The sequence below is a fragment of the Rosa chinensis genome, chromosome 1 (assembly GCF_002994745.2).
Source record: "Rosa chinensis cultivar Old Blush chromosome 1, RchiOBHm-V2, whole genome shotgun sequence".
NCBI lineage: Eukaryota > Viridiplantae > Streptophyta > Magnoliopsida > Rosales > Rosaceae > Rosa > Rosa chinensis.
In genome coordinates this window covers 57965334-57992779 of record NC_037088.1, presented here as the reverse complement: position 1 = coordinate 57992779, position 27446 = coordinate 57965334, and the positions used below count along the sequence as shown (strand labels likewise).

Below are 27446 nucleotides of genomic sequence, written 5' to 3'. Positions count from 1 at the left end.
TTTCGAAAATAAAAGCTAAGCTAACAAAATAATTAAAATGCAAAAACATAAAAATACAAATGGAATGCAAGAACAAAGATCAAACCGAAATATATGATTAAAATCAATTCAAGTTCATCATTGTTCATCATAGTCATGCAAGAGGAGTTGATCATGTGAAACGTTCAAAAGCAAACAATTTCCCATATTTTACTTTTCAATGCTAATTAACCTAAGCGAAAGCACCTAGATTAATCCTATCAAACATGCAATCAAACCCTAGAAAGCTAGTCAATCATGTCATGTTTAACGCATTAAGCACCTAGAAAGGCTATCAACTCAAATGTGCAACTTAGTATGAAAAAGTCCACCTAATTGCAATCTTCTTTGATTAAATTCGGTTTTTGCACAAAACCTTTACCACTTATTGATTTAAGAACACAAAACCAAAAAGTTGATTCATGTTCTCAAATTCATAGCAACATTCATATAAAAACCCTAAATGTTTCGAACCATCCAAGATTATCATACAAAAGATTTCTATCATGCAAATTTAATCAAACACTCACACAAAAGCAACCATAAATTGCAATATATGAATCTGAAAATTAACAATTAATCATAAAATTCCAGAATTTAACAATTGTTCAAACATATGTGTCAACTAAAGCAAAACCAACGAAAATACAAAGCAAAGGTTACAAGGAGAATCGGATTACACCGTGGATGAAGATGAGATGAATGAAGTGATGAAGTGGTCTCTTGAATTTCGAAAGCAATCTTCAAGGATGGTGATGGATGATGTGCACGGCTTGTCCTCTTCTTCCTTGGCCTTGCTTGCACTTCGTGGTTGCCCTAGAGGATGGAGAAGAGCACGGCTAGGCTAGAGGTTTTTCTGATTTTTTTCAAAGTGTAAACGTAAAGGAGGGGGGATCCAAAACGTTGAGAAGAGGGGAGATTATATAGGGGACGGCCCCTAGGTTTCCAAGCCGTGTAAACCTCATGGAATTAATCTGAAAATTCCACATAATTTCCTCCAATAATATCTTGCCAAATAAGCCCTATGAGGTGGTTCAACCAATCACAAAATTCCATTTAATTCCCTAATAATCTTGGCCGAAATTCCCTTGATAATATTCTGATTTTATACTTTAAATTCGGCCAAAATTCCTTTAGGGAATATAGGAATGTATCTAGACTTCTTTTGAGCTTTTCTTGGTCTCCACCTTTTTCTCTTTCCTTTTATTTCTCCCTTGAATTTCTCTTGGCGTCAATCACCCTAGGGTTTCTTGATTTTCACGTTGATTACCTCTTTATCTCTCTCCCTTTGCACGGCAAACACATAAAATTACTCCTCCAAGAATATTTTCTTTCCATAAAAATAGCCCTAGAAAATCTCCACCGAAATCTTCTTTTAATTTCTGATTTTCACGCCAACTTCCTTGTTTATCTCTTAGGATTTTACAGCAACAACTCCCTAGGGTTTACTCTTTGCGTCACAAACCCTAATTCCATGGGCTTTTATGGACCTTTAATCCAATTGCCGAAAATCCACTTCATTCTTGAGAGTTTTTGGGCCTCCATGCGCTACCTTTATGCCATGTCATCATCTAGGGTCTTCAAGAAGCTTCTCTCATGCCATGTCACTTCATTAATTCGATCTCCATTCTTGGTTGGCTTAAGAGTCTTGTTTTGGCAAGCTTTCCTTTTCTGGACAGGGTTTCCTAGTTGGACCAGGAAAGCTTCATTTCTTCATTTCTGCTTATTTGTGCTTCCTTTTGTACTTCATCTTGTCTCCCTCCAACGTTGGCTAGCTTCTCTCTCCATTTGTGAGCTCATTTTAGCTTATTTATGACAAGGACCTGAAAATAGAAACTAGTAAGAAAAATAGAAACTTTCCTAAAATGAAAAATGACAACTTTCCTAAACTGAAAATGGGAAACTTTCTAAAAATGAAAAATAGAAACTACAAAAAAATGGAAACTTCTACAAATAGGAACTTTCCCAATCAAAGAATGGAAACTTTCCTAAACAGGGTTTTATCAAGGAAATAGCGCAGAAAATGTAGGGAAATGCAGTTAAAATGTCGCATTAAAATGCTCCTATCAAATTCCCCCACACTTAGCTTTTGCTAGTCCCTTAGCAAAATCACACTAAGACTCAACAGAAATGAAAGACTCTTCAAAAACAATGACTCTATTGCCCTTTAACTTTTTGTCTTAGCAATCTCTTACTTTCACAACACCAAGATTAGCACTTCACCAAGAATAAATGTTTAGGCATTCGAGAGTTAATTGAAACACATAATTTACACATACACAAGTAGGACTTGGTTGTAACAATGGTGGTGGGTTCTGTTAAACATGTTTTAGACAAGTATGATTCATATCCTCACAAGGTATATCCACTCTTTCTTCTCTCAGAAATCAAGGCAATGCTTAAAAGCTTATAATCACTCATGTATATGTGAGAGAACATATTTAAAGGCATTCAAATAGCTCACATATATAAGAAACGAAAAGCACTTTGTGAATATAATTTTTTCAAAAGATCTCATGAATGATACTAACTACTTGCACAGATGGACCCAAGCCATAGGTTCAACTCTTGTAACTCATCTCCACATCAAGGGCTGTCCCATCTTAAGGATCAAGAAGGTCTTCTCAAGGGTTGTAATGGGGCCATGGCTCAAGGTTTAAAGAAACGAAGGGTAAGGATTTATCAAAGTGTCCTAAAAACCTAGTAGAGCTCATGTAGATGTAGAAACCTCAAGAAATCCACCAAGGCATTGCAAAAACGTCACTTTCCCTAGAGGTAACATAAAAGGGGCCTAATGTCTTCATGTTGGGCCCAATCTTCATTGTAAATTTCCCTTGAACTATAGTGGAATGGACAAAGGCCAAATTTTTCGGTAGTGGGCCTTCAGTTCAAAGTAAACTCCAAAATCACTAAGTATGGGGGACTAAAATCCATAAACTTTTCTTTTCTTTTCTAGCCGTACATATTTTCTTTTCTTTCATTTTTTCACGGCTTTCACATATATTTTTTTTCTTTATGGATAAGTCTACCCCCACACTTGAACTTTCACCTCTTCTCAATTTTTATCCTTAGCACCAAACCCATGTAGTATGTCTCAAAATATAGCTCCACTAAGTTCTTAGAACAAAGGGTAAGGTTGTAACTATACTAAGCTTCATGGTTAAGGGTTTTAAGGGTGATGAATGAAAAGGCTTAATGTAGGCTCAAAGGGGCTTATCTAGAGGGGTCCCACGACGGGCACAAATAGGGACACAAGTTTATATGGCTATGGTGGTAGTTCCTAGGTTGCCTCTATCCCTTCCAGAATCAGGGCCATGTATTGATATAACGTCTCAACAAGCACAAGAGTGAATTCTAGCATTCTCTAGTCCATCAAACTTAATCTATGGCAAGCAATCAATCAAAATGAAAGAATAATGAGATCATCAAAACATCGCCAAGAAATTAAGAATATATTTTTCAATTATCACTCCAAGAAAAAGGGACATGGCTCAAATATCTCACATGGGTTTACATGAATCAAAACTCATCTTAACATGCTCATATTCTGTACCAAGGTCACGAAATCCATATCCACTACACATGCATACATTTTCATATATCTCAATTAACCAAACAATACCATTTTAAAAATCATCTCAATCTTGTGATCCTCTTTTAGCCATAATTTCAGAGATATAGAATCATCCTAGACAGTTGAAAGGGCATCCTAAGACTCAAAACAAAAACAAAAACAACGAAAATTTTTAAATTTTTGACATTTTTCAATTTTTTTGTATTTTTCAATATATATGACTCAAGACAAAAGTATAAATCCCTTCCCCCACACTTAAATATTGCATTGTCCTCAATGTAATCAATCATAAGCATGGAATGAAACAAGTAAGCATACAGGGTAGAAATTTACGAAAAGACCAAATAAATTCAAAAAGAAAACATGAACATAAAGAGAAATAGGGAAGGAGAAATCAAATCTGCATGTGTAGACTCCTTCACAGCTACTTCTGAATTGGGTTGCCTCCCAAGCAGCGCTTGAATTTAACGTCTTTCAGCCAGACGGACCTCCACTAAATAAAGTTAGTGACTATACAATAAAAGAAATACAAATTAATGATCTCTACAAAAACGTCACTATTCACTATTCACTTTTTTTTTTTTTAAATTTTTTTTTTAATTTTAGACAAGTATAATGTACATAATTTTGCACAGAGACACAAGTACAAAATGTCACTACTCACGATTACTATTCACGAATTTACAAGTATAAAGAGAAGTATAAATTACAAAATATCTACATTCTTCACAAATAAACCACGTAAGAAGTTTATACAAGTATAAAATGTACAAAACAACACAATTTACAAGTGGAGGTTATGTTCAAGTGTATTATTATCTTTACAAATATAGTTAATATCTCAATTGATTACAAGTTGTAAGTCGAGCCCAATAGAAACCACTACTATTGGTGAGATACGATCTAGGGATAGTCGCCTAGACATAAGTCGCTTTCCTTTGTTTCAGAAGGCTAGATGGCCAGATTAAGAGGTAAGTGAGAGGGAGGACTCATTTTGGTGACACTACGGAGGCTACTCCCTCATTGAGGTTTAGGCCCCTATTGGCTACTCCCACATTGTGGTTTACGCACGGTCTATAGTATCTCTGAGATCCAATTGAACCCATCACCCAGGGTCTCAACCTAAGACACCACCTATATGCCCCTTACTCAGCTTGGAAAGAACCCATGTGTTAGACAGTTCTCCAAATGCTAATAAAAGCCGCCCTCAACCTCATAAGACCTTAGAAAGGCACTAATGAAGGGTTAAGGCCAATATTAACAAAAGGGCCCTTATCTACTCATACGATTTTACACACTTATAACAATCAAGAATTTAACGATATTCACAATTAATTCTTTTCTTTTCTTTTGTTTAACAAGATTAGACACATTTTATACAAAATCTTTCAAACAATACTATAAACAAAAACATCACATTTTGTATACAATTTTTTTTTTTTTATTTACGAAAATACTTACAAATATTTCTATTCTTTCCTTTTCTGTACAATTATTTTCAACACTTAGGTACGGGAACAGGGAGTCTCGATGTGCAAAAATAGGGGGGATTTTGTTTTTGGTTTTCTATTTTCGAAAATAAAAGCTAAGCTAACAAAATAATTAAAATGCAAAAACATAAAAATTCAAATGGAATGCAAGAACAAAGATCAAACCGAAATATATGATTAAAATCAATTCAAGTTCATCATTGTTCATCATAGTCATGCAAGAGGAGTTGATCATGTGAAACGTTCAAAAGCAAACAATTTCCCATATTTTACTTTTCAATGCTAATTAACCTAAGCGAAAGCACCTAGATTAATCCTATCAAACATGCAATCAAACCCTAGAAAGCTAGTCAATCATGTCATGTTTAACGCATTAAGCACCTAGAAAGGCTATCAACTCAAATGTGCAACTTAGTATGAAAAAGTCCACCTAATTGCAATCTTCTTTGATTAAATTCGGTTTTTGCACAAAACCTTTACCACTTATTGATTTAAGAACACAAAACCAAAAAGTTGATTCATGTTCTCAAATTCATAGCAACATTCATATAAAAACCCTAAATGTTTCGAACCATCCAAGATTATCATACAAAAGATTTCTATCATGCAAATTTAATCAAACACTCACACAAAAGCAACCATAAATTGCAATATATGAATCTGAAAATTAACAATTAATCATAAAATTCCAGAATTTAACAATTGTTCAAACATATGTGTCAACTAAAGCAAAACCAACGAAAATACAAAGCAAAGGTTACAAGGAGAATCGGATTACACCGTGGATGAAGATGAGATGAATGAAGTGATGAAGTGGTCTCTTGAATTTCGAAAGCAATCTTCAAGGATGGTGATGGATGATGTGCACGGCTTGTCCTCTTCTTCCTTGGCCTTGCTTGCACTTCGTGGTTGCCCTAGAGGATGGAGAAGAGCACGGCTAGGCTAGAGGTTTTTCTGATTTTTTTCAAAGTGTAAACGTAAAGGAGGGGGGATCCAAAACGTTGAGAAGAGGGGAGATTATATAGGGGACGGCCCCTAGGTTTCCAAGCCGTGTAAACCTCATGGAATTAATCTGAAAATTCCACATAATTTCCTCCAATAATATCTTGCCAAATAAGCCCTATGAGGTGGTTCAACCAATCACAAAATTCCATTTAATTCCCTAATAATCTTGGCCGAAATTCCCTTGATAATATTCTGATTTTATACTTTAAATTCGGCCAAAATTCCTTTAGGGAATATAGGAATGTATCTAGACTTCTTTTGAGCTTTTCTTGGTCTCCACCTTTTTCTCTTTCCTTTTATTTCTCCCTTGAATTTCTCTTGGCGTCAATCACCCTAGGGTTTCTTGATTTTCACGTTGATTACCTCTTTATCTCTCTCCCTTTGCACGGCAAACACATAAAATTACTCCTCCAAGAATATTTTCTTTCCATAAAAATAGCCCTAGAAAATCTCCACCGAAATCTTCTTTTAATTTCTGATTTTCACGCCAACTTCCTTGTTTATCTCTTAGGATTTTACAGCAACAACTCCCTAGGGTTTACTCTTTGCGTCACAAACCCTAATTCCATGGGCTTTTATGGACCTTTAATCCAATTGCCGAAAATCCACTTCATTCTTGAGAGTTTTTGGGCCTCCATGCGCTACCTTTATGCCATGTCATCATCTAGGGTCTTCAAGAAGCTTCTCTCATGCCATGTCACTTCATTAATTCGATCTCCATTCTTGGTTGGCTTAAGAGTCTTGTTTTGGCAAGCTTTCCTTTTCTGGACAGGGTTTCCTAGTTGGACCAGGAAAGCTTCATTTCTTCATTTCTGCTTATTTGTGCTTCCTTTTGTACTTCATCTTGTCTCCCTCCAACGTTGGCTAGCTTCTCTCTCCATTTGTGAGCTCATTTTAGCTTATTTATGACAAGGACCTGAAAATAGAAACTAGTAAGAAAAATAGAAACTTTCCTAAAATGAAAAATGACAACTTTCCTAAACTGAAAATGGGAAACTTTCTAAAAATGAAAAATAGAAACTACAAAAAAATGGAAACTTCTACAAATAGGAACTTTCCCAATCAAAGAATGGAAACTTTCCTAAACAGGGTTTTATCAAGGAAATAGCGCAGAAAATGTAGGGAAATGCAGTTAAAATGTCGCATTAAAATGCTCCTATCAGTGGGGGACCGTTTTGGCTCTTATAAATGCAGCCGAGAGGCTTTATAGTCTTCACAAGCATTTCAAGTTCTTTCATTATTCTCAACTGTGCTGAAAGGTGAGTACTCCAATTTTCTCCAAATTTGGTTGGAGATAAATGATATAGATAAGTGTTGGTTGGTTGCTGTTATGTCTACATTAAACAGGAGTATGACGTAATACCAAAACCCCATAAACGAAAATGAACAAGTACAACAAAAAGAATGTCATAAAAAAAAAGTACAACAAAAAGAACGTAAAAGCTAGTACAATGTGGTTCGATTTAGCTGGTTGAACTGTTTCTATTTAGTATCATACAATACTGCCCCCAAATACATGAATTTTGAAAATGATTTTAGTACTTCATCACATGGGTATTGTATGTATATTGATCTCTTTCCACATGCAATCCATATATCGGATATTGTGAAATTATTCAATATGGTGTTTCATTTTATGAAGCATACGACATTTGAGACAAAGCAAAAAAAGGAATTATGTTGTTGTTGAAGCATTCAACTTTGTAGCAGATAAAAGCAAAAAGGTGTTTTTGTTATAATCAATTTTTTTTTTGTACGTTTTGTATTCAACTTGATTGCAAAAAAAAAAAAAAAAATCAAAATCAAAATTTCATATTTCTTCATGAAAGTATGAAGTAAAAAAAATCATTGTTGGTGATATACAAATTTCACAAAAATTTAAGAGAAATTTTGACAAATTTTAAGTGTAAATTTTTAAATATATTTTTTATGTGTAGATATTTTGGAAATTAAGAATTTAGAGGAAATGTACGGAGAATTTCAGAAAATTTCGGAAAACTCTTAACGGAAATGATATAGCATATAGATTTCATTTCGGTACTTCAAAATTACGGAAATTTCGATGGAAATTTTGATAGTTTCGGAGAAATTTGAAACCTTGCCCAAAATCGCCTTGAGGATATTTCTCCTAAGCTAGATTCGCCTTGAGGGGATTTTTTTCCTCACCTAGATTTGCCTTGAGGGGATTTTCTACTCACCTAGATTCACCTTGAGGGGATTTCTCCTCACTCAGATTTGTCTTTAGGAGATCTCTCTTCACACAGATTTTCATTTAGAGAATTACTGAGTTTTTTTTTAAATATTTTTACCTCAAATTTTACAGATATTTCTTCACTTTATCGGAGATATATCGCAAATATCTAATATATCGGAGATATTTGACGATGTCGGAGAAATTTCTTAGAAATGGTAAAAGATAAGATATTTACCCCCTAGATATATCGGTCCGTCGAAAAAAGGAGATATCAGGGGAGATATCGCAGACATTTAAAACCTTGCTCAGCAGGTTACACACTCTTGCACTTTGCTTTGTAATCTGCAATCATGACCACAAGACCGCTCAATCCACATACTATGAAATCTTTAATTCATTGTGCCTAATTATGCACCATCCTTCTCAGACTAAACAGAGTGGAAGGATGATTCTGAGAGGGTAAAACTAAAACCCTCTTCTCTGCGTTGTCTCTCCGTGCGAGGCCGCAGGTTTAAAGGCTGGCTTACAGAACAAGCAGAATGATTGAGCTGCTTAAATAGTAGTGGCTACATGTTACAAAATTTGAAGTAATCCAAGAAATACACACAAGATATATGGGAGAAGAAGATGTACGGTGTATGCACACTAAGCTTAGGCATCCATGAATGCCTCAAGAACCAACTGCCTCTGCCATATTTAACAAATTTTTTCTTGAACCGGAAAGGCGCTCTCTGCAGAAACGTAGGCACACTACTACAAATTTCCCCATTAGCACCCTTTTTTTAGCCACTAAAAAGTCATCAGTCCCAAAATGAATAGTTTAACACTGATATAAAAGATTGGTGAGTATTTTTTCCCTCTTACTGATCATTAGTGTGTATTATGAACAGTATATCAAACATATTAATTGTTTACTCTGAATGACACTGTTAACAGTGTCAACAGAAATGGAATAGTTTTATTTTGTGATTTTGGGAGCAACCAATCAAAAGATCAGTGTGAATTTGTTTCATCACACTGATGATCAGTGCCCAGGGATAATTGAGGTTGGGCCAAGAGACTGTATCGGTGCCCAAGGTTAACAGGTGTCCATCAACTTGGGGGTTTCTCTGTTTTTGATATTCAGTGGTAACCGTTGGATCAGTGGAGGTCTTAACGAACGGGAGATACAAAATGCCCCCTATCTCCCGATCAGATCTCTTTCAAAGTTCTTCTAGATCTACATCTGCTCTCACACTTCTCACTAACACTCTCTCTCTTTCTTTTCCTCTCGACCCCTTCTCTCTCCTCACTCAGTTCGAATCTCAGATCTCTCCATCTCTATTGCACCACGATCTCTAGCAGCTCTCTCAATCCTTAGTATCTCAGTTAGCCATAGCTCGCTCTCTCTCTCTCTCTCTCTCAAAAACCCAGACCCAAAGGTTTAGAGCATCTAGAGCATCCAAAGCACACCGAACACTCAAATCGAAAATCCTCATCTAGAGCAGATCTCTCCTTACTACTCCTTTTGTCTCACACCTTCAAATACCCCCTCCAACTTTTCTTCAACATATACCCAGAAACCCTAATCCCAAAATTTGCCCTATTCGCTGTAGAAAATTGAGAATTCGTTTCAAAGCCGAAGGATATAAATGGGTAAGTTTCTGTACAAAAATAGGTAAGTCGCTCTCCGAATTGATTTGCTCTGATTCTCAATCACCCATCGCGCATCACTGACTTCGATCTATAGCTTTTCTTCCTTGAATAGCCTTCTTCTGTTGTTCTCAAGTGCTTATGAAAAATAGGCTGCTTCTTATTCGATTATGCTTATATATCTCTACTCTAAAGGTACCAACTTTGCTATTTTTTTCTCAAATAATTTCTTCGAGTTTGTTTGTAGGATGTTTATTTTTGACATTTATATTGATGATTCTGAAGTGGGTATTTTAAATTCATAGTTTATTTCATATTTCTTGAGCTCAATTTTGAAATGGGTTTCTGTGCTTCGCTTCTGAATTAGAGTAATCATGTTAAAGATTAGATTTTGTCAAAATTGGTTTGTCTTCTCTGTTCTTCCCAGCAAGTCTTAGACTTTAATTTATGTAATTGTTTATGTCTGCCATGTATACCTGGAAGCAACTTGAATAAGGTGTGTTTACTTGATTTCCCTGACTGCATAACCTTAGTAATATGAAGTTCTTAGTTGATTTACACACAAATACGGTTTCTTAGTTGATTTACACACAAATACGGTTTCTTAGATATATATATATAATACAAAGTGTGTCATTGAATACACTTCCTTACTATTATGTTTGGTTTATTTTATGTTTCCCCCTGTAATACTTGGTGGTTTTAATTTTAAGTTGGTCAATTTTAACTTATTATATGTTCAATGGAGGGTCGCAGAAATAATCAAGAGAAGTAGTACATGGTGGAGAGATGGGTTCAGCCTTGGTAACAGAGGGATCAAATGAATATAATTCAAGGTAAGAAGGCAGTGAGTGATGGAAGTCTCAGTCATGCATCATTTTATGAATATTGTTTTTGAGCACAAGGTTCTTAGAATTGCAATTAGTAAATGCATTGTCATTTATGCAACTCATTTGGAGTTCGACTTTAATTTAAATAGAGTAAGGATCTTTGTCATTCAATTTGAGGACAGTTGTAACCAATCTCATCTCTCAATATTGCATTAAGTTTAGGGGCTGAGTTGTTAGTTTGTTGCATTAGTGTAGTATAATTCTTTCTATTATTAGTTTCTTATTTCCCCAATTTTCTTGTTTCTTCTCGTGCAACTTGTAAGTTGGGACTTTGGTCCTTGTAGTCTTTTGTTGATGGTTGGTTAGTCCATTTTAGATGTTAATGCTTAATATTAATTAATTTTTTTGTGTTGGCATGTGATTTTGATATAGATCAGCTATTGCTTCCAATGATGAAGTGAAATCATAGGAAAGGTACTTAAGTTCACTATTATTCAATTTTTCTTTTCTTTTCTAGTTCTGTTTGAGAGTGTTCACTCATCTGATATCATTTTTTTTTCTGTTTTTTTCTAGTTATGGATGAGGTATTTTTCTACACATTATTTTGTAAATGTCATGTTTGGATTTCTTACAGAATTGAATGCATAGGTTGCTACTTGCTAGATAATACTTCACAGTGCAAAATTTAATTCTTCTTTTCTAGAACTTCAGGTACTGTGAGCATGTTGCCATTTGCTTTGAAAGAGTTTGTCCATATCAAAGAAGGGTTGCAGTTTTGGAGAAGAAATTTTGTTGTCTCTGGATGTAATGAATTATTTTTAGTTTGCGAATTTGTTGTATGATGCATTTTTTAATATAGTATACGGTACATGAAATGTAGAGGTGCCAAATACTAGTATTTGCTAGTATTTGGCACCTATTTTTTTGTTCCAGTTTAATGATTTTGCCAATGATATCAGTGGAATTCCGAAACCATTGATATTTGGATCAGTTGCTTTGGAACTGATTTGGATGCAATTTTGCTTTGGTTAAATGCATCACACTGATAATTTAACAGTGTGCTTAGTCCCATTAGCACTTTCAATAGAGGGGACTGATTTCCCATTAGTGGCTGCATAGTGGCTAATGGCATTAGCCACCCTTATCAGTATGCTTTGTCCCAATAGGGACTAATTCAAATCAGTGGGGTTTGGGGAAATTTGTAGTAGTGGCATCGCTGTTGCAGTCCGATACTCCGATGGACGCGAGGAAGTCCCCCTCTTCGGTAATTCATTTGGATAAAGCCGCGGAATTGGAGGCTGAGGAACAGAGCAGATGCCTTGAAGCATTTGGACAACCTTGGTCATTGGTGGCCTCAAAGTCACGTCTAACTGTATACACCACAATGCTACCATAACCGCAGTAGAAACCCTCTCGTCAACGTCATCTATCCTCATCTTGGGGTCGAAGATGTCCTGGAGTTTCCCTTCTTCAAACATTTTGGAGGCATACGATGGAAGATAACGTTCATCATCTAGGTCCAAGTTCTTTCTTCCGCTAATGATCTCCAGCAGCAGTATTATATTCCATAGCTGTACACATCAATTTTCTCCGAAATACCACCGTTTGTGAACCACTATGGGGCAATGTACCCACTAGTTCCTCGAATTACTGTAAAGACACTGCTCTGCTCCCTGGCCATCAGCACTGCCAAACCAAAATCTGAGACTTTGGCATGGTAATTGTCGTCAAGGAGCACATTATGAGGCTTTATGTCACAGTGAATAATGTTCAAATCACAATCTTCATGGAGATAAGCTAGTCCTTTGGCAATACCCACTGCTATGGTGAATCTTGTCTCCGAATCCAATACGAACTCTTCATTTTTTTTCCTGAAAATCCATTTGTCCAGGGATCCATTTGCCATGTACTCATAGGCAAGAAGTCGATTGCTTCCCTTTGCACAGAAGCCCCGGAGCCTGGCCAAGTGCAGATGATGGATACTGCCACTGATGGTAACTTCAGCTTGAAACTCCTTTTTCCAATCAATATTGGCTTCCGTCTTCTTCACAGCAAGTCGAGTTCCATCTGGGAGAACCCCTAAGTAAACTGAGCCAAAACCTCCTTGCCCAATCTTATTTGAGAAGTTCTTAGTTGCAGTTTTAAGATCCTTGTAACTGTAACGGATTGGCATCCCAATTAGCTTTTCCAGGAAATTATTATCTTCTGAAGTATCTTCAGGAGATTGTGGTGCATTTCTCTTCCTCTGGTAGTGTCGGTATCCTGCAAATAGTAGGCCACAGATGATAACTATTGTCAAAACAGCAATGATCACAATATAAGGGAAGTGATTCTTGCTTCCGCTGCCCCCACTACCTCCATCACTCAATAATTGTGCTACTTATTATAGTAACTCTGTTGTACTGCTATTTTTGGTTCTTTACATGAAGAAGAATAACCAAGCTAGTTGATATACCCTCTATGGTGTGGTGGTAGTTACAATTAAAGGGTGCAATGAAGACCGACTTTTTAATGAAAATCCAAATTAGGGTCAATAATTCATCTAAACGGCTGTGGTTTAAAAAGCTCGTAAAATTTTTATATCCCCACATATATATGTATCAACAGAGAAAGAAGCAACTTCAGCATCTACGAACTTTGAACATAATGCAACAGAAAATAATGGATGAACTGCCAAAGTACCTTGGTGAGGCGGACTCTCAGCGCTTCGAGTTCCATGTGAAGCCAAGTTCTGCAGGTCCATGAACACAATTAATTACGAGAAGATTAAAGTTCTGCTGCAAATTTCAAGACTTGCATACACAAGTGATATACTGAAAGCTCTTTAACTAAAAATTGGAGAACAACACCTCAGTGATCGAAACAATTGCCAAGTTGGAATATTATAGGAAGTCTCTTTATGAAGTATACTATAGGATGCAGATGTAAACACACTTCCAAAAGAAACTTCTTTGTATTCTCCTCCAAAGCTATGAAAGGGTATAACCTTTTGAGTTGACCTTGTGGACATATTTCTTGCCTAATAGATCTGCGAAATCAACTAAATTTTGTATCCTTTTATCTTGCAGAAAAGAAGCAGGGAAAAAAGAGAGAGAGAGAGAGAGAGAGAGACGCTGAGAGTTCTGCAGAACCTCCCGGATGGAATGAAGGTATACAGGATGCACTGTTACGTATAACAGCCAATTTTGGCAAGTACGTTGCGTTGAAAGCTCTCAAACTAATTAACTAATTGTCTGAAATTGTAGTTCAATATTAGCACAATGTTTGAGGAAGCTGTCCATTAAGTGAAGTTTTCTTACAGCTCCAAATTTTGGTAATGGCACAAGGGATCCTATCCTCGTACACAATTTATTTTGGAGCCAGAATTCAGTATATGATTGAATTTGACTACAACGAGAACCAATTGCTTCTTAATTAAGCATCAACCATGTTGGTCGAGCTGCCTAGTCTGGAACCCCCAGGTCTAGAGTTCGAATCCCAGCTCCATCCCATGGCCAGCAGATTTGAGGGACCTGGGTTAGTTAAAACACCCAATGGTTCGTGCGTCTGCGGTGCAGTGATTAGTCTGGCTATGCTGGGATACACTGCATGGGTGTGTGTGTTGGTTCTATTGATGTCTTCCACTCAAAAAAAAAAAAAACACATCAACCACGTTGTTTATTACTTGTTCCTATCTAATAAACCTATCTGATAATAGATTTACTGACAGGGGAAATGGTCATTTACCCAATTTTACGCACCAAATTGCGCACTTGCTCCACTAACATTTTTTTAACTCAATTTACCCAAAACACTCTAAGGGATTATTTCTCTAATACCCAATTAATTCTTTTTTTTTATTTTTATTTTTTGGGACTTTTTTCCCTCTCCTTCTTTCTCACTTAGAGAGAGAAGCTCCAGACGACGTCGGATCTCTCTCTCCCTCCCTCCATCCCTCTAGCAGGTCACCCACGACGCCGGCTCTCGCCATCTCCGAGCTGAAACTCGTCGTTGTGCTCTCCGCGGCCAGGCTTGACGCCAAGCCGACGGTCCTCGTCTCTGAGAAGCTCGGCGAGGCCGGGTTGGACCTTCTGAAGGAATCAATGACCGCCAGTAGAATTGGGTACGTCTTTGATTTGCTTCTGTCTCTCTCGTCGGCGACTGATCATCACGGAAATCACAACTTGATTGTATCTCTGGTCCCGGGCTGCAAACGGAGTCGTTGCAATCGGAGTCAAATCAGTGTGAAGGCAAATGGTCAACCAGAATTGTTGCAAAACGACTGGAATTGTGGGCAAAATCGTCAACCGGAGTCGAGATTATTGGGGGGCAATAATCTTCCTATTGGGGGCAATAATGTGTCTTAATTGTTATAAAGTCTCTATAATTGTGTTCAGTGATATTTTCCTTTGTGTTAAAGACTGCTTCTAATGTGTTTTGGTATTTCTGATATATTATTGGGCGGCAATAATCTGTTTATTGCGGGGCAATAAAATATTTGTTTTGTTATTTTTTGCATGAATATGAGTGATCCTTTTGTTGTTAGGTGCATTTATTTTTGTTAAGAGGCCACCTGGGAGGCCTAGGGTGAAGCGGTTCAAGTGAAGTGGAGAGTGTGAAAAAAAGCCAATTCGTTGTGGACTTAAATTCACCAAGTATTGAATTTGAATAGCTGTACTTTTGTAAACTAATTTAAAACCAAACTGAGTTACTTCTGACCATCTATAAAAAAATTATTGGGGGGCAATAAACTTTTTATGACCCCCCAATAAACCTAATTATGTTGGTTAATGAATCTAGCAGCATTTTGTTGAAATGACCTGTAATAAATGAACCACAGTTAAGACATTATTGCAGGGCAATAATCTGTCTATTGCCTCCCAATAGACCCACCCCAAAAATCACCAGTTTCTATCATTGACAGATTATTGTACTTTAATAAACTCAAAACAACATAAGAATTATCAAAACTCTAATTTCAGTGATTAATTAACCACAGTTAAGAAATTATTGGGGGGCAATAATCTGTCTATTGCCCCCTAATAGACCACAGTTTTAATGTCGTCCGAGACCTGCAAGCGAAGCCCAGACTCGATTCCGGCTTGGAGCTTCGGAGCTTTCGGGACATTTGACAAACAAAACTGGCGAAGCCCAGACTTGATTCCGGCGTGGAGAGTTTCCCGGACATCTGACGAACAAAACTGGCAAAGCCCAGAGGGGTTGGGATCGTGGAGTTGGACGGCGTCATCCTCTGGTGGTTCGAAGGTGGGACAGAGCGGTGGCCGTGGAGGCCGACATCAACGGTGGAGTGGTGGGCGTGGTGGCTTAGAGAGAGAGAGAGAGAGAGAGAAAGAGAGTCTGAGATGTGGTTACAGAAAGAGAGAGAGAGAGAGAGAGAGAGAGAGAGAGGGAGAGGGAGAAATCGATGAGGGGGAGGAGAGAGAGATATGAGTGTAATTTGTTAATTAAAATGAGGGCAATACTGTCAAACACTGTTAGATTAGGTAAATGAGGTTCAAAAACTCTTGGTGGAGTAAGTGGGCAATTTTTGGGCTAAAATTGGGTAAGTGGTCACGGCCCCTTCAGCAGACTCATTCACTGTTACTGACTTTCAATCTGTTTTGGCTTGCCTGCTCTCTTGTCATTAATCTACTACAAAATCAAGGATAGCTGGAACATGGCATAGACATACATGTAAAATGGATAAAACTGATTTGATTTGAGTACCCTGCAGTAGAGCTCCTGGGAAGCAAGGAATGTTACCATCACAGATACTGAGACCATATTTAGTTGAATCCATTGTCGTCTCCTCAACTGGATCTTGGGCCGTGGTGACATTGCTGTTGATGGTCACATTTTCTTGCACTGGGGCTCATTGAGCATTAAGGTACCCCTTCACGCTTGTGCGAATTCCCCCACTCATAGTCTTAGCTAAGAAACAATATCATTAACCACCAAACCAAATCCATCAGAAAATTGAAGTAATGACAGTACCCAGTAGGCAATAAACAGTATTAGAAGATTGTAATAAAGGCTACATAGAGCTGTTAACCAACTAAATCTCAGGACTCATCTACTTCAAAAACTATGCACTCAATTCAATCATACCCCCATAAACCCATTAAATTTGACCCAGTGTTACCATCTAAATTACCGGGGCATACGTACCACGAGAAGAGAATTTACCAAGTTACTACTTCTGATCTGAGCAACCAGCTTAATACTGAAGCTCCAATTCTTCAAGTAACCTGGAAATGAAGACAAAAAAGAATTCTGCAGTTAGGGAGATTAAATCAAGGATGAGATGATATAATAAATTAAACGTAAAGGGAGTAAAAGTCTGATGAGTGGAAAGAAGTCTCACAAAGGATGATTCCTATGTAGGATATTCACAACTCACAAGAAGTAAACTATAAAGCCACAAAAGAGAGAGCTGGTGAGCGAAGGACAAAGAGGTGAAGACTTTGACCAAAGAAATGTCACAAGTATTTCTACTAAATGTTAAAGACTAAAAGCTGGGAGCCTGGGATAGCTGTACAAGCACGACCAAGTCTTCAATATGTGACATCTGATGACTAATTTGTAATTAGAATTGTCTGAAACTCCATATTTTATGTTCTTCAGGCTCAAGTAAACGCTTCAGACTCAAGTAACACAACTTCTCTGTAGTAATCAACTGTCTCAGAACATATTACAACATACAGTTTTGAAGAATGATATATCTCCCTTGCTTACAGTTTTTTCCCTCCCCCTGAATCCCATTTTCCTTTAAATCAATGAAATTAATGATAAAGCATGCATGATCATCCTATATTCTTATGTATAGCTGCGGGAAGCACATGGCCTGAAGCTGATCCAGCTTGTGCTTCTCCTGCGAATGCTTGAATTGGCACAAGGAGTTTGGCGAGGCTCATTTTGGGAGACTCCCGAACCCTCCATGTCACCAGATTCCTGAAGCTGCTCTGATGCTGTGACCACCTCATTCATGTTTGGCCTAAACTCGGGTTCTGCTGATATGCATCGATTTGCAAGGTTAGCTGCTTTAAGAGCTCCTGCCAGAGAGTACTGGCCTTCAGTACGAGCATCAAAAATTTTGAGAGCTCTGCTTTTGCTGGCAAGGTAAGGTTTGGCCCATTCAACTAAATTGTGTTCCCTGGGTGGACGGTTATTATCTAGAACTCGTCTTCCAGACAACATTTCAAGCATAACTACTCCAAAACCATATACATCACTCTTGCAGGATAAATGACCTTCAACATATAAAAAAATAATAAAAAAGTTTAAAAAATGAAACAATAATCAGAAGGAAGCAGGCATAATAATTTGTTTCTACATTCTAGTAAACCAAGTCAGTAGCAGTTTGCATGTAGTAGGAAATTACTATACTTTGTTTTTACTTGAATATAAACTGTGTACAATGACTTGAAAAAGACAAAATGGAACAAAAATGACTGGGAAATATATGATTTTTCCAGAACATATTTTATCACCTAGACATTGGAAGTGAAGTTAGAATGCTAAATTTATTCCAATTTCAGGAATAAAAATTATAGCATAAAAATTCACATGATGTCAGGAACAAGAATATGGTAAACAGCCAGGTCTGGGATAAAAGCAAAGGATTAAAAAAAAAAAAAGAAACCTGCAGAAATATACTCAGGAGCTCCATACCCATGTGTCCCCACCACCCTTGTTAAGACATGGCTTTCATCACCAGCTGGTACATCCTTCGCCAAACCAAAATCAGAGAGTTTGGCATTGTAGGTCTAATTATTTTGAATGAGAAAAGAATGAAGCCTCAGTAAGTTTACCAGAAATTTTCTAAAAGCAATAAGGTTCAACAGTTAAATGATTCACTTACTGAATCGAGCAGAATATTAGAAGTTTTAACGTCCCGATGGATCACTTTTCCCTCAGTACCATGAAGAAATGCAAGAACCTTGGCAACACCAAGGGCAATCTTCATACGCAGGGTCCATGAAAGTGGTTCAAGGTAAGAATCCCCTGTTCCAAAAACATTTCAGTCCAGATCCTATATTTCATATAGAAATGTTTGATCTCCTTGTTAAGGATATTGCTTCAGCTAAAAGGTCAAATTGCTAAAGAATGAATATAGTTCAGAACTCACTTCCATATAGATGAATCTCCAAGCTTCCATGAGGCATAAATTCATAAACCAGGAGCCGGTGGTTGTCCTCAAAGCAATAACCCAATAACTTCACAAGATTTGGATGTCGCAACCTTCCTAGATAGTAAATTTCTGTCTATATTTCAAGAGACACTACGGAGTGAATAATTTCTGTGAAAAACATTACAAGTGAAATCATTTTATCTATAACAACTATTAGGGACTGAGATCCATTAAGATTGTTTCATAAAGTGATAAAACTGAACAATGTCCTTTTTGACAGCTGTAATTAAACATTTCAATCTCCTCTTTAGCATTGGACACCAATGTGTATTAGATTCTCCAATTTGTGCCATACATAACTAATATGAACAACCGCTAGGTTCAAGATACCAAAAATAAATTAATAAGATATTGTGAAGGTGCAGGTAAGCAGATCAAGGATACAAGTAAAACTCACCAACCATTCCTCTTGGCCCTGGAAACCTTCTTGGTCAATCGTCTTCACAGCAATTAACATGCCACTACCAGTCTTGGCAGCTGTTGATGAATTACCATCAACCCACCCCTTAAAAACATAACCAAAACCACCTACACCCACCATATTATCAGGATGAAAGTTCCAGGTTGCTATTTTCAGTTCATTGAAGAGAAATCTTTTCAACAAGATTTCACCCTCTGTCTGAGGAGTTGAAGGCACTGCGACAGATGACAACTTTGCTATTAGAATTCCATCCTAGACATGCAAAGAAAATTCTTTAAACCTTGTAATAGTGGGCAACACCTAAAATCGAAATGTAGCAACTTACAGATTGAACCTTCAATTAAACAACAAATGGAGTTTAATTAAGATAATTTGTAATAAATCAATGCAGGAAGATTATGTTTGTTTCATGCTGTTTCATACTTCATACATAATAAGTAAAAGTTCGATCATTTTGATATTAATTGACTTGCAAGGACTAACAAACTAACGAGTCCAGTAGGTAAGAAACATAAAGATCCTTTGAGCCAATAGTATTTGTTTATCAGAGTCTCAGAATCGCATAAAGTATATCATTGCGTTCCAATAGATAGAGGCTGTAATTCAAAAAGGTTTGGTTATCTCGGTAGGACAAAGATTGAAACATAACAACACATAAAACAGTATGAATCGCAACGTACCATTGTGAGCTTGGAGTGCAGTGAAATTTGTATTGATGATCTCATTCATCTCATGCACTGTATCTATCTCCCCAGTCAGACTGAGACGTTTCGCAATAAGGTACCCCTTCACGCTTGTTCGAATCCCACCACTCATAGTAACAGTCCCTAAGATATTATTACATGGTTAACAATTGAAACCAACCCATCAGATTGAAGCTCATGTAATTAGTATCAGTAAAAAATAGACTCATCAACCCCAAAACCATCCAAGTACGAATTAATTCCTTAAATTTGACCTGATGTTTGAATCTAAATGACCAGGGTATATGTACCAAAAAAGGAAAGACAATTACCAAGTTACTGCTTCTGATCGCAACTGAGAGCACTGTAGCTCATTCAGTAAGCTGGAAATGAAGAAAACAGCCAATACATCCGCTAGGGAACTTTGTAAAGTAAAGGATTAAAGACTAGAGATTTATTTATATGATATATAAGCAAGCTCAGAAGCGTTGTTTCAGACGTCAACCAAAGAGAGGCAAGAGCTCTTGTAAAGCAGAGGAGAAAGAGCAAACCCATTTTGACCAAATCAAGATCGACGCTTTGATTAAAAGAATGACAATTACGTCTGATAAAGCTAGCATAGAGTCACAACCAATTCTGAACACACACAAAAAAAAAAAAAATTGGGTGTACTGAAAAACTGGGTGTCTCAATGGATTGGTTGTGATAAAGATATGATCAAATTTGATTGGAGGCACACATACATATTTCAAATTTGAGCAGACAAAAGCAGAGCAACTAAAGTTAGTTTCTTTTACCTAACTATAGTCGGGGGCGAACTGCTGCAAGTTCCGGTTTGTACGACGTGAGTGGTGGAAAGGTTCATGGTTGGAGCGATAATGGTGTTGGCTGCCACGCGCGAGAGAGCACACGCGCCGAATTAGCGTCGATATTTTGGCCGTCATCATCGTCATGGTGATTGGTTTTGGCGCCTCTTCAAATGAAGAATTGAAGAAGAAGAAGAAGAGCAGCGAGGGAATGGCTGCAACGTCGACATGTGGAATTGTAATGTTGGACTTTATGGGCCTAGGCCCCAATTCTCTCAAGCCGATAACAGATTGTGAGATATGTTGGTTAAATTGTGGCAGAAAAGAAAGAAAGAAAAATGCAGCACTACAGAAAGCCAAATACAGTAAGTTTTGTTATTAAATTGTAATCTCCTCAAAATGGCTGGAACTCTTTTTAGTACAGCATGATCGAAACAAGAATAATTCCTGTGAACTAAACGACGTACTATCTTATGTAGCTGCGAGAAGCAGATGACCTGAAGCTGATCCAACTTCTCCCGCTTGATTTGACGCTGCTTGAATTGGAATAAGGAGATTGGCAAGGCTCGTTATGAGAGATTCCTGCGCCCTCAATGTCACCTGATTCCTGGAGCTGCATGCTCTAATTCTTTTACCACCTCATTCATTTTTGGCCTCAACTCGGGTTCTGCTGATAAGCATTGATTTGCAAGGTTAGCCGCTTTACGAGCTGCAGCCACAGAATACTGGCCTTTAATACGAGCATCAAAAATTTTAAGAACTCCACGTTTGCTGGCAAGGTATGGTTTGGCCCATTCAACTAGATCTTGTTCCCTGGTTGGCCGGCTAGTGTCAAGAACTGGTTTTCCTGTCAACAATTCGAGCATAACAACTCCAAAACCATACACATCATTTTGCTGGTTAAATGACCTTCAAAACACAGAAAAAATGAAAATGAAAGAATTATCAAAAGGGAGCATAATGATTTGTGACTTTCTGGTACAGAAATCAAACAGCATTTTACATGGTTAAGCAAATAGTTGGGAAGTTTATAGGTTCTTAGAGAGTTGGTTCAAAATATTGGAAGGGGGCTTACTTGTACATAACGTATCCAAATAGCAGGTTTGAGAGACATATTAGAGAATTTAGCTTATTGTATTAAGAGGCCAAATTGGATTAAACTGAAGAATGATAGATGAACATTATGATGAAAGATAAAATTCTTCTGCTAGAAATAGACAAAAAGTGGTATTCAATAGACACATATTCTTCCTTTGCCAGGATCTCTTGCTTGTTTATGTGGAAAAGTAAAGAAAAAAATCCTGTAAAATTAATTCACCTGTAGCAACATACTCTGGAGCTGCATATCCATATGTCCCCATCACCCTTGTCGAGACATGGCTACTACCACCTGCTGGTCCGTCCTCAGCAAAACCAAAATCAGCGAGTTTGGCATTGTAGTTCTGTCATTTTGAATGAAAAATATGAAGTATGAGCAAGTTAACAGCATTCTTCTAGAAGCCATAAGATTCACTAATGAATGTTTCACTTACTGAATCCAGTAGGATATTAGAACTTTTGAAGTCCCCACTACTACAAAAACTGCATCACACAACGGTGGAAATCTGTTGTGTGATGTGGACCATGTCTGTCGTCTATCTCGATGTTGTGTGATGAGCACAATCACACAACGGTGAAACACCGTTATGTAAATATCATAGACACAACGCACTGCTTATAACCGTTGCACCAATTCTGCGCATGCCAATGCCAGAAATTGGATGTGCCGCATTTTCGATGGTGATCAGACAACATAAGTAAGACACGCTGTTGTTGGTTAACTTCTCACACAACAGAAAAATAACACTCAGACAACAGAAGCAAGTGCACGCTGTTGTTGGTTATATTATCATACAACAGAAAAATATGGCGACTGTTGTTGGTTGTTCCTTCACACAACAGGTATCATAAGTAACCGTTGTATGTGTGAGGCTCAGTGTTGAATTCTTCACAAGTCATACAACATCTTATTTCTATACCGTTGTGTGATTTAACATTGGACAACTGATATGTATTCGTTCTGTTGTGTGAGTTTTAATGAGACAACTAAATTTAGTTGGTACCGTTGTGTGATTAAAATGATTTGTTGTGTGATTAACGTAATGTAATTCACTATTGTATGTTTATTATCAATGTTTTACCTGAAATATTTGCACAAATATAATATTCAAAATATATTATGTACTGAAGTTCTCTAATTCAAGCATTTAATGTACCAAAAGAGCTAGCATTTGTCAATCATCCATACATTCAAGTATCTATACAATGAAACAAAAAAAGAAGAAAGCAGCTTGATGACTGCTGCATTTTAACTAACAATGATAAACAACAAAAGTAGATACAATACAATAGATACTTGTTCCAAAAATATGCACATATGCAGCTGCTACATATATGGCTCCTACATAAATCAGTCACTGCTTTCCAATTGCTCAGTCCACTCCTACATATATGGCTCCTGCACGGAAACAAGAGCAAGCTCTTCAATTAAATGACCTGCCTCGTTTACTTCTCATAATCTTGTGCAGTGACATGAAAGACAAACTCAAAACATACTCTATTGTGCTTTCAATAAAATGTTAATGTAGGAGTATAAATGCTAAATCAATTACTTTTCCCTGTTTCAAAAATCTACCTCATCCATCTTGTACTAAAATCCCATCCAATCTCGGCAGTTGAAGCCATTTTGCGGTAAAATGTTGTTTCTCGGAACACTCTCGATCATAGAAGCAAGTTCCTTGTCCTAACAAGCATAATATGTTAACAAGATTAGTCAGTCACTCTGTTTCCCCAACCATTGATTGATTGAAAAAAAAAAAAAAGTAATGATCATTAAGCTGCAGAGGACACACAGTGGTTGAAGAATCAGGCCTGGGTTGGTTTCACATTGCATAATATCTACTTAAAGTGTGATTACAAATCCTGAATAACTATCATATGAGTAACTACATAACATAACAACGGCGGAAACTAGCAACATTCAAAACCAAATACAGATAATAAACTAAAGCAGGATAGATATGCATTACTGTAAACACCAAATGAATGAAAACAAGAGAATGTGAAACTTCCAAAGTATAAAGTTTCTGTCAATACCTGAATTCCAGAATTCGTGTTCTTTGATCATACAGGCAGAGCTTTTCTAGCGAACTCCAAATCTCCTATCATACATTTTTTACTTCCTAGCAATCCCCAGCAACATAAAATTAAAGAGCCAGTTCATATATTTTTGTACAAGGAACAAAATCCCTTCAATTCCTAAATTCTGAGCATTAATTCCTAGTATTGCCTATCCCCTACCCAGCCAGAAGAGACAAAAACCACCATGCATATGTAGATTGAATCATTATACGGTAAGCCACAACTTAAATACATATGAGAATCCTAAAAATGAAAACCTAACAAAACTGCAATTTATTATTAAATAAAGTGATTGACTGTAATTGGAAACTAAAGGTTTATTCCTCAAGCACTATGCCACTACACAAGATAAATAATAATCAATAGCCTAACTAAATGGGAATTCTGGGAATTCCAAACCTAAGTTAACAAACTTGTGAAAACCCAATATCATCGCTAACGAGAATATCATATTGCAAAAACTTGCACAATTTATTGAAATGATAATTGAAAGTGTAGAGATAGAGACATGAAACTACAACAGAATGACTACTTGACTATACAAGGGAAAATCTATCCTCAATTCAATTTTTATTTCTTCAATAGAAGGCTGTTTACATTGTCCCCATCTATGGAATAACATTTGTATAGGACATTAAACAGTAAAACTCCCCCTCCGGCAGTAGTATGTACCTGCTTATTGTCAAAAATAAGGAGAACTGCAACTTTAAACTCTTTCTCCTGCCAAAGGGTCAAGAACAGTAAGTTCAACAACACATAAATTTGCATAGATAAAACAAACAAAATAAAGATGTAAAATCTCAAGTACATGAAAGACAACAAATCGGGAATGCATGTAATGTTAAATAAAAGCAAAAGCATAAGGACATGAAAAGAGGTCAACTCAACCTTTAAGCTTAAAGAATATTCAATTTGGAAAACAAGATGCTGTAAAAAATGTGAGTTGAGAGAGAGAGAGAGAGAGAGAGAGAATCCAATCAAGAATGTGATCGACAACAACTCATATTACAAAGAATTTATTATCACGATTATCCGAAGTCCCAATAGACCTATTTCTCTCTCCAACATAATATCCCTCGCATCAAATTTCATTAAGAATGTTGCAGGCAACATCTCATATTACAATGTTGCAGGCTAGATATATATCAGTCAGATGCAAACCACAATAACAAATACAGATTTGTTACCATAGGGTTATAATAAGAAAGCTATTAAAAATTCATGGTCATAACGCAATATAAGGATGTCTCAAAACTACGTAAAGTGTTGTGGACACTACTTATCCACAGGAAATACAAACAAATAATGAAAGAACAGTAAGGATTCAACTTCAAGATTGTCATTTCCTCACATGGGATTGGCATGTTACCTAAAACATGATGGAAAACAATGAATTCGCAATGGATAGCAGGGACAATTTATGAACAAAGAATGAAAGAACAGTAAGGTTCCAAGCATGATTACAATGCCCCATTCTTTTCTTACTTCCTCTGGAATTAAAAACTTTATAGATAGATATCTTGCATTACCTTATATAGAGCAAACCGTGATTTATCCTCATTTAGGTATATGTGAGAGAGTCTTGTCACCAGGCCCATGAGTCTGAAGCCATTCTGCTGCAATTACATCGTTTCCTAGAGCATCTTTGGCAACTTGACCACTACTTCCTACACCAGAGCTATAATTGTTCTCCAATTAAGGGTAAAATAAATATGTCAAAGAGATAATGATTTCTAATTCGCTTCCGTCTAAGTATAATTTTAGCCAAAGGACTTGTTGTATGCAAAAATTTATAATAGATTGGGGTTGTTTGAGAGACCTACTTCTTGTGCCTCTGTACAAAAGGCGAGTTCTTCGCATCCTCCTTTGCAAAATTAGAACCCCGAAACAAATCAAATCAAAACCCTGGCTCACTGAAAGGGACTCATATTCACAGAATGAGAAAGAGAAATGGAGTGGAGTACCCAGTGAGACAGAGAGAGAACTTGGTGATGAGAATCCCGGTGATAGCGAAGCCGACGAGGAAAGGCCAATTCCAATTCCACTCACGCTTGAAGAACACAAGCCAAGCATTGAACTTTCTCATCTTCGATGACTTCTTCTTCTTCCTTTCTTACCAACCATCTCAAAAAGAGGAAGTCTCAGCTAAGAGAATGACTTGAAATTGGGGCCAAGGTAAAAAAAGATGGGCGAATTTGGAGGATAAGAGAGTGAAACCTTACCAGAGAACCTTGCCGCAGTTATGGCGCCGGAGGGGTCGAGATTGGCCTTCTGGTTGGTATCGAACAGGAGAGATCTAACCCAGCATTGGTGGACAACGTAGCCACTGGCGGAGGAGGCTAGGTTTTGGGCCACGAAATCGGAAAACCCTAGGGTGACGCAGATCCCCACAAGAGAAAATTGAAATAGGAAGGTGAAGATTTGGTGCTGTGCGGTCTCAGAGACAAAGAAAGACGACCTAGAAAAGGCTAACAGCAGCCAAGGAATGCCATTTTGGTTGCAAAATACGGTGAACTGGAGATGGTAGAGTTGAATTGAAGTTTGGGATTCAAATCGGGGAAGCAATTGAATGAGATGAAGATAAGGAGATTTGGAATTTGAGGGTTTTGGATGAGGTGATTAAGAGATAGCTCTGAGCTTTTGGCTCAGAGGAGAGAGGTTTCGTGTTTTGTGAGAAAAGAGAGAGATAATAGGTTTTGTGAGGATGAAGGTTTCGACACATTCAACAAGGGCTGGCAAGTTTTTTTTTTTTTTTTTTTTTTTAAGTCTGACACACAACAGATAGATAAAATTATGTTGTATGAATGTATACATACAAAAATTATAGGGAGGGAGTTTTTGCCGCCTGACTAGGTCTGGTGGGAGAGGTCAAATAAATTTGAGCCAAAATGAAAATTTTGCCGCCTATGCTCCTCGTTCAGACAACAGAATGATTACAATCTGTTGTACAATTTCTGCAGCATGCACTAGGTGTATCAAGTAGAAGACATTCAAGCGAGCTTCCTCAAAATCTGGCACCCAGTTTTTAATCATACAACGGAAATAGCTAAACCGTTGTACCTAGTAACCAAAATTTTAGTGTTTCAAGAGGCAACCAAGACTCAAGAGTGGAGGGAAATCTGCCGCTAAATTTTTTAAGACTCAGACAACGGACATTGCTTAATTGTGTTGTGCAATGTAGTTCTGAGAAAAAAGTTATCACTTTATTGACATTCACACAACAGAACATCACTAATACTGTTGTACAATAGAGTTCACTTAAACACACAACAGTCAATTTCTGTTCCGTTATCTGATTGGTGTTGTGTGATTAACTTTTTGTAGTAGTGCCCGATGGATCACTTTTCCCTCGCTATTATGAATAAATGCTAGAGACTTGGCAGCACCAAGGGCAATCTTCATACGCAGGATCCACGAAAGTGGTTGAAGGGAAGAAAACCCTA

The 27446-nt window shown here is 37.2% G+C and overlaps 3 protein-coding genes, 2 long non-coding RNA genes and 1 pseudogene across 7 annotated transcripts in view; 1 reads left to right on the top strand and 5 right to left on the bottom strand.

The window, feature by feature from the left end:
• The first annotated feature begins 9740 nt into the window (after positions 1–9740).
• On the top strand, positions 9741–10969 carry LOC121051000. The gene is made up of 2 exons (XR_005804710.1): positions 9741–9916; positions 10670–10969. It is a non-coding gene; the product is annotated as an uncharacterized LOC121051000 (long non-coding RNA).
• A 928-nt stretch (positions 10970–11897) lies between these two features.
• On the bottom strand, positions 11898–17229 carry LOC112170693 (annotated as a pseudogene).
• Positions 17230–17367: 138 nt separating this feature from the next.
• Positions 17368–21038, bottom strand: LOC112182752 (receptor-like cytoplasmic kinase 176). Of its 3 annotated transcripts, none has more exons than XM_040509290.1 (8): positions 20815–21038; positions 20350–20400; positions 20015–20161; positions 19311–19549; positions 18851–18986; positions 18584–18726; positions 18365–18488; positions 17368–17972 (listed from the first exon to the last, which is right to left on the bottom strand). In XM_040509290.1, exons 3-8 carry the CDS (start codon positions 20148–20150, stop codon positions 17539–17541), a joined length of 1212 nt encoding a protein of 403 aa, XP_040365224.1. In that variant the 5' UTR covers positions 20151–20161; positions 20350–20400; positions 20815–21038; the 3' UTR covers positions 17368–17538. The 3 variants fall into 3 exon arrangements, with proteins under 3 accessions (XP_040365224.1, XP_040365226.1, XP_040365228.1); XM_040509292.1 differs by lacking the exon at positions 20815–21038 and adding an exon at positions 20569–20587; XM_040509294.1 differs by lacking the exon at positions 20815–21038 and adding an exon at positions 20523–20540.
• A 995-nt stretch (positions 21039–22033) lies between these two features.
• LOC112182751 (probable serine/threonine-protein kinase PBL10) overlaps positions 22034–27446 on the bottom strand; it is a 28546-nt gene continuing 23133 nt past the window's right edge. Inside the window, exons 6-8 of the mRNA XM_040509300.1 lie at positions 27336–27443; positions 22356–22390; positions 22034–22265 (exon numbers count right to left, since the gene is read on the bottom strand). Of these exons, the coding sequence (XP_040365234.1) occupies positions 22098–22265; positions 22356–22390; positions 27336–27443 (311 nt within the window). The 3' untranslated portion in view covers positions 22034–22097. The remainder of the gene's footprint in view (positions 22266–22355; positions 22391–27335; positions 27444–27446) is intronic.
• Positions 23573–24824, bottom strand: LOC121050144. The gene is made up of 3 exons (XR_005802108.1): positions 24676–24824; positions 23959–24044; positions 23573–23605 (listed from the first exon to the last, which is right to left on the bottom strand). It is a non-coding gene; the product is annotated as an uncharacterized LOC121050144 (long non-coding RNA).
• LOC112182750 lies at positions 25823–26089 on the bottom strand. Its single transcript, XM_024321288.1, has 2 exons — positions 25969–26089; positions 25823–25869 (listed from the first exon to the last, which is right to left on the bottom strand). The coding sequence occupies exons 1-2, from the start codon at positions 26087–26089 to the stop codon at positions 25823–25825; spliced, it is 168 nt and encodes a 55-aa protein (XP_024177056.1).

Coding starts and splice junctions, on each gene's coding strand:
- LOC112182752 (XM_040509290.1), bottom strand. CDS start 20,150: ATGAGTGGTGGGATTCGAACAAGCGTGAAGGGGTACCTTATTGCGAAA. Junction 18,987..19,310: donor AGGGCCAAGAGGAATGGTTG/GTGAGTTTTACT, acceptor CTTGAAATATAG/ACAGAAATTTACTATCTAGG. Junction 18,489..18,583: donor CTAATATTCTGCTCGATTCA/GTAAGTGAATCA, acceptor CAAAATAATTAG/ACCTACAATGCCAAACTCTC.
- LOC112182750 (XM_024321288.1), bottom strand. CDS start 26,089: ATGAGAAAGTTCAATGCTTGGCTTGTGTTCTTCAAGCGTGAGTGGAAT. Junction 25,870..25,968: donor GTTCTCTCTCTGTCTCACTG/GGTACTCCACTC, acceptor CTAATTTTGCAA/AGGAGGATGCGAAGAACTCG.